The 16,456-nt window shown below is 41.3% G+C and overlaps 1 protein-coding gene across 5 annotated transcripts in view; it reads left to right on the top strand.

Moving 5' to 3' along the window:
• Positions 1 to 12,459: 12,459 nt before the first annotated feature.
• Positions 12,460 to 16,456, top strand: part of shf (Src homology 2 domain containing F) — a 197,489-nt gene continuing 193,492 nt past the window's right edge. For 4 of the 5 annotated variants that reach the window (XM_088333493.1, XM_088333491.1, XM_088333492.1 and 1 more), the window contains exon 1: positions 12,460 to 13,207. In XM_088333493.1, the coding sequence (XP_088189619.1) occupies positions 12,776 to 13,207 (432 nt within the window). In that variant the 5' untranslated portion in view covers positions 12,460 to 12,775. The remainder of the gene's footprint in view (positions 13,208 to 16,456) is intronic. The other variant, XM_088333495.1, reaches the window with a different exon arrangement.

Below are 16,456 nucleotides of genomic sequence, written 5' to 3' on the forward strand. Positions count from 1 at the left end.
TGTCCCTCACCCCCTCATCACCCCCCCGAAGGAAAACAAAGCCTACTTACAACAAAGACAGTTAGTTCTTTGTTCCTTTATCTCTTTGTTTCCTTATCCTCACTGTAAATGTGGACCTGGAGTCGTCCAATTTCGTTGTCACAGCACATCCCATGTTGGAACAATGACAATAAAGGCATATTCTATTATATTCTACTCTATTCTATTCTATTCTTGTCTAGTAACCTTTTCATCACACACTGTAAATACTGGTAGGTGATCAGAAATATCACAGACCAGTAATCCGCTGACGTTTGTAAATTCCATATTATTTTTAAATATATAGTCAATGAGTGTTGCACTGTGTGAAGTGAATCTATTAGGCCTTAATATACTGTAGTTGGGTACAAACTCATACTGTACATTATATTAATATAGTCATCAAAGTTTGTTTGGATTCATTAGATCGATGTTGAAATCTCCACAAATGAATAGTCTTTTGGCGCCTATTGTTGAATGTCAATCCCCTGTTGTCAGTCCGTCTGCGAACCTCTGTTTATACAAGGCAAGCCTTTTCGACCCTGACTCCAGCCTGTCCGGTTTTTGCTCCCTGACTCCCGCCTGTCCCGTTTTTCCTCCCGTTTGTTTCCGGCTACTACATGTTTTGATCCCGTCCACGTCTGCTCTCCCGTCCTGACTTACGACCCGTTTTTGATCCCGACCACGTCTGCTCTCCCGTCCCGGTTCACGACCTGTTTCTGACGTTACGTTTCTCACAAGTTTTATTAAAGGAAAGAGCAAGGGCAGCGCCCACGATCCGGCGTTCGCTAGGCGCGGGAAGCAAGTCGCTCTCGTACTCAGTTTGTGATCCGAACACAGAAGTGGATGTTCCGTAGCGAGTGATGGCGGTATCAAGGATGGAAAAACAGGTCGATAGCCGGGATAGAAGAGCAAAAACGTGTTCAGGGTCAGAAACAGGTCGTAAGATGGGACGGAGAGCAGACCTGGTCAGAATCAAAACGAGTCGTAGCCGGAGACAGACGGGTTGCAGATCGAATCTCAGGGGAAGAGCATTCCACAGCACCGGGGCCCGGATGGAGAATGCTCTAAAACCTGCGGATCTCTTCTTGGCTCTTGGGACCACTAGTAGACCAGCGTTTTCAGAGCAATAAAATATAAATCAGGCCGGGACTGTTTGAATGACAAACTAGCACCCTGGTTTAGTTGCAGTCCTTATTCTGGTCAGAAGAATATTTCTGCGACTTGGCTATTTATACAAATAGGTCAGTAGTCAGAAATGCATATTTGTGGGTTTTTTATCATTCTTGTTGCTAGGCTGATGTTTCACAGCGAGAAGATCCGCTGCTCCATGTGCTACACCAAAAAAGTAATTTACAAAACATGCCTATTTGGTTGTTTACTTCGAAATGTCTTGCTAGAAAAAGAAAAAAATTTAAGTCACGTTTTTCCAGACAACTTTATACTGTTTAACTTGCAAACATGTTTTTCTCATTTTAAATATTATTTTATGATGTGTAGTATTTAGTGCATCAGAGTGGTAAAAAAACTGTATTCATTCAAGAAAATACAATATTGGTTTGAACAATAAGACAACATACATAAACTATCAAATAAACATTTAATAAAACAATATGCTCGATCAAGATGAATAAAGTCAAGTTTAACTTACTTTTGGAAGATGAGCTTCAAGAGTGGGCAGCACGGCGGCGCAGTGGTTAGCGCGTGTGCGGCACAGTTCTAAGGCCTTGGGAACCTCCTGTGTGGGTTCAAATCCAGCTACCGGACTTACTGTGCGGAGTTTGTATGTTCTCCCCGTGCTTGCGTGGGTTTCCTCCGGGCACTCCGATTTCCTCCCACATTCCAAAGACACGCATTTCAGGTGGATTGGCCGGTCCAAATTGTCCCTAGGTGTGAATGAGCGAGCGAGTTGTCTGTCCCTGTGTGCCTTGCTGGCAACCAGTTCAGAGTTCAGGGTGTCCCCTGCCCACTGCCCGATGATTGCTGAGATGAGCTACAGCACCCCCGCGACCCTACTGAGGATAAGCGGTGCAGCTAATGAGATGAGATGAGATGATCTTCAAGAGTTAGGTGACTTTCTCCTCCGTGGTAGAAGGTGGCCGAAAAAAAGCAACCATTTTCTCAACCGCATCAATCTTTCTTATTCTACTTTCATTTTAAAAGAAACGTCTCTCCTCTTCTTTATACTTTATAACAACCATATTGAATGGATGCACGAGATATTGAAATGAAATGAAATGATCTGCATTTATATAGCGCTTTTCAAGTCAACGACTTCCCAAAGCGCTTTACAATGTGCTTCACATTTCCCAATAGCTGCCGTGCAGCCATGTAAGGCACTAACCTGCTTATTGGGGGTACTAGGGGTTCAGTGTCTTACCCAAGGACACTTCGACATGTAACACGGAGGAGCCAGGATTCGAACTGCGATCTCTTGAACCCAAGACGAGCGCTCTACCACCTGAGCTACTGCCGCCCCTATATTAAATAATAAAATGGCAAAGTCTTTAGTGCGCTGTAGACCCGGTATAGTATTCTTACACACGAACTGGGAAGAGGAAGCCAGATTTCTTCTTTGGGGTGGATGCTGAGTGACCTCTCACAGCGCCCCACACTGATCGTGGCGGGAAGAAACACTACAGTCCTGTCCTGTACTCGGAAAAAGGTGCACGCAATACAAATTCCAACTAACAGCTTCAATATATGTTTCAATATGTTGGTATCTAGCTTTTTTTCGTAACTCGAATTTTCGTAAGTAGGGAGCATCTGTATGTAAAACGTATGTTGTGCTCCAAAAAAGGTTTAAGAAAAATAGAAAACTTGCCTCTTCAATTTTATTGGTTGATTGGTATCACGGTTGCCATGGCGATCAATTGGCCCTGCTCGTGTGGCGCCAGCTGCGGCTCTTTAAGAGATTGGCTTTCTACTGTCTACTTTAAGCTCAGCACGAACCTCTGCCCCATATTCTCTGTCCGGTATTGTGCCCGTTTATTTTTGTCCTGTTTAATATCGGTTTCCAGTTCGTTCTCGTCTATTTTAGTCCTGTTTACTGTTCTCTCCAGTTTTCGTTACCGTCTAGTTTGTCCTGTTTATTTTTCTATATCCCGTTTCATTATCTATCCTGCCTGTCCCGTCCAGTCCGGTATCGACCCCATCTGTCCAATATCAACTCGGGCAATTGGAATCGATTCCATCAGTGTCTGGCTTCCTGTCTTTCCACGCCAGACCGCTGCCTAACGTGCATGGCTCCCCACTTCCCGTAAAATAAAAGGCTTGTGTGAGATTCGTCACGCGTTTGGGTCCTGATCCTGTTCTGGTTCATGACAATTGGTTATTTTCTCAAACAATTTATTGACCACCCACATTTCGCATCAAAAAAATACACATTGTACTTTTAGTTTACGGGAAAAAAAAGAAAACATGTTCTTCTTATTAAAAAATGTCTCCTTTGTAAATATTATTTTTACATTTTACTAGCACAGTATAATCTGAAAAAAAAATATAATAAATATTAAAATAATTATGCACCAAGGGAACTAGATTGATTTTCTTTTTTGAAGTGTTTAAGTCACAAACACGGATATCAGCTTTGTCAGATTCTTGCTTTTGTTACCATGACGACAAGGAGTGATGCCAAAGCACAGCCACTTGGAAAGTGGCTACATGCCGGGAAATTTACCAAAAGCAAAAATGTGAGATCCCGTGGTATTTCAATAAATTGTTAACATTTTACTTTGGATGCTGCATTTCATTCAGAAGCTGCTGAATTCTCATCCGAGCTTCTGACAGTTGAGCGGTGGGAACAAAACTGTTAACTAAGTCAAATCAGCATCCCTGTTTTTCTTGATAAGATATTCTCATCTCATCAGCCGTACCGCTTATCCTCATTAGGGTCGCGGGGGGGCTGGAGCCCATCCCAGCCATCTCCGGGCAGTGGGCAGGGGACACCCTGAACTGGTTGCCAGCCAATCGCAGGGCACACAGGGACAGACAACTCATTCGCTCATTCACACCTAGGGACAATTTGGACCGGCCAATTCACCTGAAATAAGATATTGTTAAGTTTAAATTGTAGTAGACACTCTAAATAAGAAGAAAAAACATCAATGGATAATGAACATGCAAGGAGGGCAGGAGAGAAGCCTTCAGACAAGAAAATCAAATGTGTTTTGAATACCCTCCCTTTCTTTATATTAAATCTTCAAGAATACAAAAAGCAGATCGGCCCGAAGGGGCGTGAAAAACAAAAACCGGAAAAATTTGGCATAATAATAAAAATAATAAACCAAATTAAAAATATGAGAGTTAAAACAACTAACAGTGTCATGATTACCGATGTGAATCACCTGTGCCAGCTCATTTGGCACCAGCCGCTGCGGGCTATCCGATTGGCTCCCTGTCCCTATTTAAACCCAGTCCTGTCAATCCCTTGTTGTCAGTCTGTCTGCGAACCTCGGTTTATACAAGGCAAGCCTTATTTTGACCCTGACTGCCGCCTGTCTCGTTTTTGCTCCTGTTTGTTTCCCGCTACTACCTGTTTTGATCCTGACCACGTCTGCTCTCTCCTCCCGGCTTACGACCCGTTTCTGACCCCGACCACGTTATTGCTCTTTTGTCCCGGCTATTGACCTGTTTTTCCGTCCCTGACACTGCCATCGCCCGCTACGGAAGATCCACTTTTGTATTCGGATCACAATCCGATTGCGAGAGCGAGCTTCTTCCCGCGTCCAGTGAGCATCGCGGGCGCTGCCTTTCCTCTTTCTTTCAATAAAATTGTGAGAAAACGTTACGCGATTGGGTCTACTCTGTGTGCTGGTTGTGACAAACAGTGAGCCAAAATAACCAACAACTGTTCGCAATAATAATAGACAAAATCATGAACAACCATGGCATCTTCAGAAAAACGTATTTAAAACAGAATGCATTACTTATTTTTCCTCCGTTTCATACCACAACACATAAACTAAGAGCCCAATCAATCAATTCATTGGTGTAAAATACGTTACATGATTTACGTAAGAGTGTCAGGACCAGAACGGGAACAGGACCCAATTGCGTTACGTTTCTCACAAGTTTTATTAAAGGAAAGAGGAAGGGCTGCGGCCAGGATCCAGCGTTCGCTAGGCGCAGGAAGCAAGTCGCTCTCGTACTCAGTTTGTGATCTGAACACGGAAGTGGCTATTCCGTAGCGAGCGATGGCGGTGTCAAGGACGGAAAAACAGGTCGATAGCCAGAACAGGAGAGCAAATACGTGGTCGGGGTTAGAAACGGGTCGTAAGCCGTGACGGGAGAGCAGATGTGGTCGGGATCAAAAACATGTCGTAAGTCTGGACGGGAGAGCAGACGTGGCCAGAATCAAAACAGGTCGTAGCTGGAGACAGACGGGAGCAAAAACGGGGCAGGTGGGAGTCAGGGTCGAAAAAGTCTTGCCTAGTGAAAACTGAGGTTCGCAGACGGACTAACAAAAGGGGACAGATAGGAGTGGGTTTAAATAGGGACAGGGAGCCAATCAGAGTCCGAGGCAGTTGGCGCCAAAGGAGCGGGAACAGGTGATTCACATCAGTAATCATGACAAAGAGATATGTTAAAATATCACTGATCCCAATATAAATTGAAAATGATCAATTATTCAAAACAATAGAATTGAGATTATTGCTATAATTGTGATTGTTTATGTATTTTTTAAAAATATAACCACGATACTCATCAATATTTCATATGACTGTAGGTGACACAGTGGAACAAAGGGCCAAATCCGAATTGTTTTTGCTTCCGAGGGCGAATGAACAAACAAGCACTGACAAGAGCGTGCATTATTAACAGGGAGTCACCACTGCAGTGCTTTTATGAAGCAATGTTTCTTTTTTAATAACACTTTCGGATCACAGTTTAACCCCGGCACAGGATAAAAACTCTGGAGACATTCGTTATTACCTCAGTCACTACATTTCCTGGATGGCGAGGTGACCTCAAAACAAATCGTAGATGTTCATGTAGATAGATAGATAGATAGATGGATGGATAGATGACTAGATAGAGAGATAGATGCCCAGATAGATGTCTAGATAGATATATAGATGTCTAGATGGATAGATAGATAGATAGATAGATAGATAGATAGATTGATGTCTAGATAGATAGATAGATAGATAGATGTCTAGATAGATAGATAGATAGATTGATGTCTAGATAGATAGATAGATAGATTGATGTCTAGATAGATAGATAGATGTCTAGATAGATATAGATGTCTGGATAGATGTCTAGATAGATAGATTGATGTCTAGATAGATAGATTGATGTCTAGATAGATATAGATGTCTAGATAGATAGATTGATAGATAGATGTCTAGATAGCTATAGTTGTCTAGATAGATGTCTAGATAGATGTGTAGATATATAGATTGATGTCTAGATAGATAGATAGATGTCTAGATAGATGTGTAGATATATAGATTGATGTCTAGATAGATAGATAGATAGATAGATAGATAGATAGATGTCTAGATATATATGGAGGTCTAGATAGATGTCTAGGTAGATAGATAGATAGATATAGATGTCTAGATAGATAGATGTCTAGATAGATAGATAGATAGATAGATACTTTATTCATCCCCGTAGGGAAATTCACACTTCCAGCAGTCTACCCTGTTGTTTATTTACATGTCTAGATAGATAGATAGATGTCTAGATAGATATAGATGTCTAGATAGATGGATAGATAAATAGATGTCGCGATGGATAGATGTCTAGATAGATGTCTTGATACATAGATAGATAGATAGATAGATGTTTAGATGTCTAGGTGTCTAGATAGATAGATAGATAGATGTCTAGATAGATAGATAGATGTATAGATCGATATCTAGATGTCTAGATGTCTAGATAGATGTCTAGTTAGACAGATGTCAAGATAGATGTCTAGATGGATAGATAGAAGTCTAAATGTCTAGATAGATAGATAGATAGATGTATAGATCGATATCTAGATGTCTAGATATCTAGATAGATGTCTAGTTAGACAGATGTCAAGATAGATGTCTAGATGGATAGATAGAAGTCTAAATGTCTAGATAGATAGATAGATAGATAGATGTATAGATCGATATCTAGATGTCTAGATGTCTAGATAGATGTCTAGTTAGACAGATGTCAAGATAGATGTCTAGATGGATAGATAGAAGTCTAAATGTCTAGATAGATAGATAGATAGATGTATAGATCGATATCTAGATGTCTAGATATCTAGATAGATGTCTAGTTAGACAGATGTCAAGATAGATGTCTAGATGGATAGATAGAAGTCTAAATGTCTAGATAGATAGATAGATAGATAGATGTATAGATCGATATCTAGATGTCTAGATAGATGTCTAGATAGACAGATGTCAAGATAGATGTCTAGATGGATAGATAAAAGTCTAAATGTCTAGATAGATGTCTAGATAGATAGATAAAGAGACAGATGTCTAGATAGATAGAATTCTAGATAGATGTCTAGATAGATAGATACTTTACTCATCCACGTATGGAAATTCTCACTTGCAGCAGTATCCTTGTGTTAAAAAATAAAATAAAAGATATAGAATACAATATACCCAATATAGCGTGTTAGTAAAGAGCATTTAAATAGTGACTTAATAACAATGAAAAAAAGGTTCAAATGAAACTGATTTAGTGGTTTGGAATAGAATAGAATATACATTTATTGTCATTGTAACAAAATGGGTTGAACATATTGTGACAACGAAATTGTTTGCACTTTTACGTGTTTTGCAAAAAAAAAAAACCTTACCAGGAGCTGACCCGCACCCATGAAATGTTGCATGAGTAATCCATTACACACTGCGACGACGCGGGTACTCCGAAAATATATCGTCAGCAGTGCAGCATAATAGCTGCGCCTCAGCGTTGCGATTAGAGGATCCGCAAGCATTTTGACTCCAATCACTCTTTTATTGCGTTCCTCACTTTCTGCCGCCTGAGCTGTCAGCCATCAAAATGCAAATGCTGTAATCCGGCGTCTCAAAGGAGACACATCCTCTTTAAGTAGCTTGTGCGAGAAGGACAGTATGGATGCACTATATACAGATATAGAGGATATAGCCTCTGGGAATACTTGGTCTGTTCATCTGTCTGATTGGTCGGTCAGTCATGTTGACTTACTCGTTTTTCCAACTTGTTTCACTCACAACATACTATTTTGTTTATCCATCTATCCCCCGTCAGGACTAGAACGGAATCAGGACCCAATTGTGTAACGTTAACCACAAGTTTTATCGATAGAAAGAGGTTGGGGAGCGCCCGCGATCCGGTGTACGGGAGTGGTTCTTCCGTAGCGGGAGATGGCGGTGTCAGGGACGGAAAAACAGGTCGATAGCCGGGACGGGAGGGCAAAAACGTGGTCGTGAGCCGGGACGGGAGAGCAGACGTGGTCGAGATCAAAAACAGTTCGTAGCTGGAGACAAACGGGGAGATCAGGAACTGACAGGGGGAAAAACAGGTGCAAAAAACTGGACAGGCGGGAGTCGGGGTCAAAATGCTTGCCTTGTAACAACAGAGGTTCGCTGACGGACTGACAACCGGAGAGTGACAGGACTGGGTTTAAAATGAGCGGGCACAGGCGAAGCTAGTCAGTAATCATGACAGATCCACTCATCTGTCTCTGATATCCCAGTGTTGTTGAATAAAGCACAAGTAAGGTATCAAACTTGTGATGACATCGCGTGACACTCAAAAGTAGACTGGAAATGAAATGATCTGCATTTTTATAGCGCTTTTCAAGTCAATGACTTCCCAAAGCGCTTTACAATGTGCTCCACATTTCCCAACAGCGGCCTTGCAGCCATGTAAGACGCTAACCTGCTTATTGGGGGTATTAGGGGTTCAGTGTCTTACCCAAGGACACTTCGACATGTAACACGGACGAGCCGGGATTCGAACTGGGATCCCTTGATCCCAAGACGAGCGCTCTACCTCCTGAGCTACTTCCGCCCCGATCATGGTTTTAATATGTGTTTTTAGTAACACTAGACAGAAACTGCCTTTTAAAATGTTTAAATGATATCTGGTATAATGTGGATTTTAATATACACACAGTTCTGGAGCTACTCGATCTCAGTGCTGCCTTTGATCACCACATTTTACTAAACAGATTTAGAAACCTGGTGAGCATCTCTGGAACAGTTTTTTACAGACCGACATTTCTTTGTTGGTATGGATGCATGTTCCTCTAGAACCCATGAAATTACATGTGGGGTTCCCCATGGTTCAATTTTAGGCCCAGTCCTTTTTAATCTGTATATAATTTCAGGTAAAAATGCGCATTTGTAAAACATAATCATTATTATTTTGCCGTGCGCTCTCGTGCCACTGGTTAACCCCTCGCGTGTCATAGGTTGCCGACCCCTGGACTATACAGAAGTTGTCTTTATGAGCTGATTCTGTAAGTGCAGGGCTTCTTTTTTTAGTTCCTTTTCAACTGAGAAACACTTTTGAAGTCTTCTTTTTGCACTTGATGGTCTTTCTCTTTCTTATCCCTCTCTTCTTACTCTGTCAGGGGGACCGGACCATAACGGAAGTAGGAGGCAGGAAGGAAGAACTCAATTGCGCTGACGATCATTACTTTGATTTAGCAAAATAAAAGTCGTCCGACACTCAGGGACAAAACAAACAAAAACAGGCTTTACAGGCAAACAGGAACTAAGACTAAGAATACTCCCAAAACAGGTTTTACTCAAAACGTGCAAACACAGGTTTCCTCCGGACAGACAGAACAGAATAATGCAGAAAAGAAAACGCAAATGAACCAGCACCCGCAATACCCACAACCCACCCTTAAGTAGCACACACGCAAATTAGCTGATCTACTACAGCCGGTGCCCAGGGGGCGGGGCCAGCCGGTCGCCACGGCGACCATGCTGGACACGACATACTCTCGTACATTCGTCACAAGGATGTCTCGGAGAATTTCACTCTGGACCTTCTTTTTCTTGCTTTTGACAGGTTTTCTTGGTGCTGCTTTTCGATGAGCGCGCACAGAAATGGGACTTTTTGGATGTGTTACCGTAACTGTCAGCCATCATTAAGCTAACATTTTTCCCATGTGGTTGTTAGCTAGCATGAAAAATACACGTAAGATTGAAGCTAAGAACATGGACACTACATCTATGTGCCGGAAACTTTAGCATATTTAACATGAAGCAAAAAACTGAGAAAAATCTTACCTGAAAATGTCTTATTCGACAATTGATACAATGTCACTCAATGTCTTCAAACGTTTTACGTGAGACCAAAATGGAAAGGGGAGTATCTTATATCAGTGGCGTCCATAAAACTGTCTTTCAATTGGTCAAACTTTCATACCTGTCAACCTGTACGTTTTTGCCGTACAACGTACGTTTATTATGCATTTTAAGACGTGTACGACGTATAAGAAAATCTGTATGGAAAACGCAAATTTGTCAATTATGGGTACCATCCGGTATACACCGACTATGACGAAACAATAAATCAATCAAGTCAAACGAGTTTGCCGCAGTAGCCTCTATCTCGGTATGTTTTTTTTTTCCGTCGCAAACGAAGCGAGCGGTTTGCTGCTGCTGTGCGCATGCATCTGCCGCCTCGGATTTCATGTGGTAGTTATGTAGTAAAAGGAAGTCCGTCTCTTTTTAGAGAACCGGCTTTTTTGGCTCAACTCATTAAAGAGAGCCGGCTCTCAAACGGCTCACTTGCTTTGATGCATTATATTACGAATCATCATTGTTGTATAAAGAAGTTAAGAAAAAAAGGAAGTTTAAAAGGAGACAATGAAAAAAGACAGGTTTGTGGTTATCCCTTTAATCAGTATATTACCAACAATAACTTAATGCAGATAATGAATTCATAATTTGAATAAGAAAATGCATTATTCTTCTTAATTATATTTGCATGTATTTTTTTCCTTCTACAGTGAACGTCCAAGCTACTTAATTTTTGACCTTTTTTTTATAATAAACCTCATTCATGTCGAGCAACTCAGTATCTCACAACAAAATGGTAATTAACAATATATATATGATATAACGGAACACATGTACAATATAACAGGTTAAACTACATAAATAGACACGTTTGAAAAAAATATGGTGTAAGATTATTTTGTAAGGGAAAATACAACATTTTGTAAGGGCATGGAGCCGTAGAGGTTGACAGGTATGACCTTTGACTGTTACGACCATGTTACAACCAGTGTTCCCTCTAAGCTGCGCGCGTGCGCAATTGCGCACTGCTCGCACATTCTCTGCGCACAAGAAAATCTAGCCAGCGCACAAAAATGAGGGCTCAAAATTACTCATTAAGAAGCGACTTAAGTCAAAGTTACAGTGCATGAAGGTAAAAATACACGGGTTCCCCTGACGTTGTGTCCTAAATGCGGTATTTTGAAGTCGAACGAAGTTGAGTAAAGTTAGTAGAGTATGTCGAGAACCGGCTTCTTCGGCTCGGCTCACTAAAAAGGAACCGGCTCTTTCGGGTCCTAAACAGCTCTTCAGGTTGTTTTTGCTTCTTTAATCCCAACATGACCAAATATTAAGTAAAATCATGCACAAAATGACTTAAAGGTAGGGGGAAATAGAACAAAAAAGAAAAAAATACCTAAACGAAAAAGTAGTGAAAAGCTGAGAAAAAAAAGAAGGAACATTTTAGAAAAAAGCCAGAAAAAAAAGAAAGAAATGTAGGAAAAAAGTAAGAGAACAAAAAGAAATGAGTAACAGCTCGGAAAAAATAAACACAATGAGATTTTTTTAAATGAATTAAAAAAAAAAGTAGAAAAAAACACCGAAAAAAGAATAAAAAGTTTGTGTTGCATTCAAATAATTTCCAATTATATCAAGTGAATCTTGTTGCCAACATTGTACTTCCACTAAAAAAGTGATTAAGTACAGTTCTGTATCTTACAACCGACTCAATAAGCCCCCCAAAATGTTAAAATTATGCGACAAAATATATCAGGAAATTAAAAGAAATGGATATCTTGTGAAAGAATTGTAAGAACAAACGACGTTCGTAGGCCGTACAACCTTTGCAATAGTACGTGAGTCAATTCATTCAAAAGAGAAAAATCATTTTGCATTGCCGGAAACTCAGCAAAATATAACTCGATGTCAAGTTTTGGACATGTTTGATAATGAATTATCTTGCCACACTTGGGATTATGGTGGCTCACTGTTGTTTCAAGCGTTGCTCACCGACTTTGTGTGAACGCTCAGACCCGTAAGGAAAATTACAGGGAACATTGGTTACAACTGTACCCCACCGGAATTTTAAAACCATTTTTTTGCGGTTGCTTGATTTGAGTGGAGTGTCCAGCAGGGGGCGATAAACATTCGCCAGGTAACGCAGACCAGGTTGCCTCGAAAGTAAGTGAAGGAAGAAAAAGGGGGCGTGTCCTCGTAGTCGTTCCAATGTTACGCAGCGTGGAAAAATGACGTGTGCTGAGACGGTGCGCACACACGACACGCGCGAACACTCCACTAAAGAGTCCGCGTGAATGTGAGCGTGGCGTGTTTGTTGTGTGAGCGCGTGTGTCAGACTTTCATAGCGGAAAAGTGCCTCCAGCGAAGCCCCTTCGTACCTCCCTCCCCGGCCGGTTGTGGCTCCCGGCTGACCGACGGACTTCATTAACGCGGCCAGGTCCGGACTCCTGGAACTTGCGAAAGAAGAAGAAAACAACGAAATACCGTCATTTCTGGGCCGTGAGCGATGCTCTGGAAGCATGGCCAAGTGGTTCAAGGAGCACCTCGGATTCAAAACTACCAAAGCACCGCCTCCGGCGCCCCCGAAGCCGGACTACCGACACGGCCTGACCGGTGTGCCCGGCGCGCCTGGCTTCCAAACGGCGGCCACTTTCACGCTCACCCCCGCTCAACCGGACATCCTCGCCGCGTACAAACTTCAGAAAGAACTGGACTTCGAGGACCCGTACACTCCCGGCGGAAATATCTCGATTCCCGTTGGGTCGCCGGACCTCAAGTACGTGTCGCCGAAGCACCGACTCATCAAGGTGGAGACTGTGGAGAAGTGCAACCCGGCGCCGGGTGGTGGTGGAGGGGGAGGCGCTGTCGTGTTGGTCACCACGCAAACCGTCTCCGTGGGCAGCGTGAAATCTCCCACGTCGCCCCCTACGGAGCAGGACAGCAAGGAGAAGGTGGGTGAAGTTTTTTTAACTAAAACAATGAAGTCAAACTTAGACGGTGTACAGCCCACAAATAAGTTATATTATGTTGCGTTCAGGTGCCTTAAATCGTTCAAAAAATAAAATCGGAATTTAGTCGATTTAGCGATGACCTACTTTGTTAAAACCGGGGAAACTTGTCATAAGGTGGCTGCAGGTGGCCCATTTCCGACTTACCTACGCGGCAGGGAGTGTTGCGGAAATGTGGCCGACTAATGACCTCCTCTAGTTCTATAGTAGTGTAAATCAAATATATGTAAGGGTCTTGCTTTCACTTTCTACGGCTACTTATTATCTGTCATTGTGGTGTGTTCAAGTTCATATGCAATCGTCCCATTTAGAACAGATTCATACACACGACTGTCTCCTAAAATTATAATATTATGATAAAGTGGTTTATTTTTTGTAGTGCTCAGGGTTGGGTAGGGTTACTTTAACTTGATTACTTTCAAAGACTTTTGGATTACTCCAATACCAAATACACTATAAAAGGCAAAAGAAACCAAACATGAATAAAATGATGACTCACAACACGTGGTAAGCTTTTTCTCCTGGCTTTGATCTCTTTGATCTCCGGCAAAACGAACATAAAATGCCACAGAAACAAAATGAAAATAAATCCAAACAGCTTGCCAATATCATTTTTGCCATTCCATGTATTCCGTTACTCCCCAAGCCTGCACAAAATTGAGTCATTTTATCCATATTTAGTTTCTTTTGTCTTTTATTAGCATATTTGGTATTGGAGTAATTGAAAGTAATCAAGTTAAAGTAACCCTACCCAACCCTGGTCGTGCTCATGAGAGATCAACGATGATTTGATTTGGGAAGTGTACAGTTGACTGTAAATACGGGGATTGTCACTTATGCAGAGAAAAATAGACAAACAACAGTGCACTCACACTTTAACACATAAAATCTCTGTAAGGCCGCCCTGAATTCTAAAATGTAAGTTTTGGGTATTTGGGGGTAAAACTATGTAAAATCTACCCCTTCATTGCATTTATGAGTGACGCAGAGGCAACATTTCATTCAATGATTTAATGGCAGTTCAGTAGATCACCAAATTTATTCTTGTAAATGGTCTGCATTTATATAGCACTTTTCAAGTCAATGAAGACCTCCCAAAGCGCTTTACACTTACCCATTCACACACACACTCACACACCAATAGGGAGTCGGCCATGCAAGGCGGCTACCTGCTTATTGGGGGCATTAGGGATTCAGCTTGTGTCAAAAGTTTTTCTTCAAATAGTATTTCAATTTAAATTACTCAGAGCAAATATTGGGATAATGAAAGTTGATTTTTTTTTTTTTTTATCTTCCTTTTTATCCCTGCCTCTGGTTTTAAAATATCCAAACAAAGCTAAAGTATACAAGTTGTCTATTTTAGGGGCGTCAAACTAATTTTCACCGAGGGCTACATCATCGTTACCAGTTAATGTGACTAAATGTAAACGAATAGTACCATAAGATTCAGACTATAAAGTGCACCTGATTATAAGCCGCGACCAGTATATTTTTAAAGGAAAAACCATTTTGTATAAGCCGCATGTGTAAAGATATTTACAAAGAAAGACCATACACAGAGTTTGAATAATATACGGTACCTTAACTCCTTGACATTCCGACAGCCCACCCTTGGAACTTTTGATGAAATACGCATCATTGGAAAGCTTAAACCCTTGGAATTTCATGATGACCATTTCAAGATATACTCGTCAGACAAACATCACGATCAGTCTGAAACAAGATACTCTAACTATAAGGCATTGGTAACTCCCCATTACGCCCCCTTGCCGTCTTAGACATCTTTGAATGTCCGCAATGGCTTTGTTACATCAAGGACGATCCAACCGTGTAAAATATTTACCCTAAAACCCATGATGATGCCAAAGGTAAATAGGATTCCGCCTTAAACATTTCTTCTTCGTTGGACATTGCTTCTTGTAAACCATTCGTTTTGCCACATTTTTCCGTTTACAAAAAAACAGACACGTGAAATTATTCCCAATACAGTAGTTGGCGCCTTTTGATTGACACCTTTCTATGATGAGGGTCTGTTCATGCTAGTTTTACATTAAAGTTACATTAAACTTGTGTCTTCCTCGACACTAATATTTCACGTGTGTTACTCTTACTGCTCGGGCCCCCCTGGCGGCCCTTAGAAATAATGCATAAATTAGCAGCATCATTGCATAAACTGCAGGTTTTTAAGTTACGGCTTATAGTCTGAATTTTACAATAAATCAAATAAACGTAAGTACTCCTTCATGTGAAATAATTATTTATCTATCCATCTATCTACCTTGGTCATATCCCTCGAGAGGGGTGACCGACAGCAAGACCAACACGTACAAAAACAAAGAAAATAAAAAAGGGGAAAAGGGAGCAAAAAACACACACAAACATTTTTAGACCATGGCCAATCCAAATGCCCAAACACCCAAACAAGTTAGGCACCTCGGCACCCAAGTCGGTCATGCTTTCGTCCCTCCAGATGAAACGGGACACAAGAAAGCGGCCATGTCACTCGGGTCAGGGTGACGCAACACACTTTTCTGTTCAACAGCAGGGCCCGACAGCTTTCACTGGTTTACCCCTGCCGCATCATCCGGTGTAAATTATCATCATCATACTAGTATAAATTATTATATATAGTAGTCAGAAACATTACCGTTGCATTAAAAGATTGTCACTGCACAAATGTTATAAACTAAATATAAAAAAAAATATTTTTCAACATTTTTAGGATAATTTATATCTCAATTCCATCCATTGACATGGAAACACTGGCATGTAGAGACATTTAACCGTCAATTTGCAGATATTGTAGTTGATAGCCATTGTGGGAAATGTAGATTTTTTTTTTTTTTTAAAAGCACTGTTTTGACTCTTATTTCTAGACTCATTTTAGGCTCTTGTGGGCCACCTCAAATGATGTGGCTGGCCACATTTGTCCCCCTGAGTTAACTACTGGTGGTCTATCCGACCAGATTTTTGGGTAGGATTTGAACCCACTATGGAGTCATTTTTACCAGGAATAGAGACGGGACAATTTTAAGCAGGTTTTTATGAACACAAACCGAGCTGTACTGTGTGAGACGAACAATCTCACGCATTTCTTTTAGTTTATTGCTAAGCAGACACACTTGCCTTGGTGCTTTTTAACGCCACACTGCAGGGAGCTGTTGCGTCAGCACAAAGTGAACATGGAGACAG

The sequence above is a fragment of the Urocampus carinirostris genome, chromosome 4 (genome assembly GCF_059441175.1).
Source record: "Urocampus carinirostris isolate Australia breed hairy pipefish chromosome 4, RoL_Ucar_1.0, whole genome shotgun sequence".
Lineage (NCBI taxonomy): Eukaryota > Metazoa > Chordata > Actinopteri > Syngnathiformes > Syngnathidae > Urocampus > Urocampus carinirostris.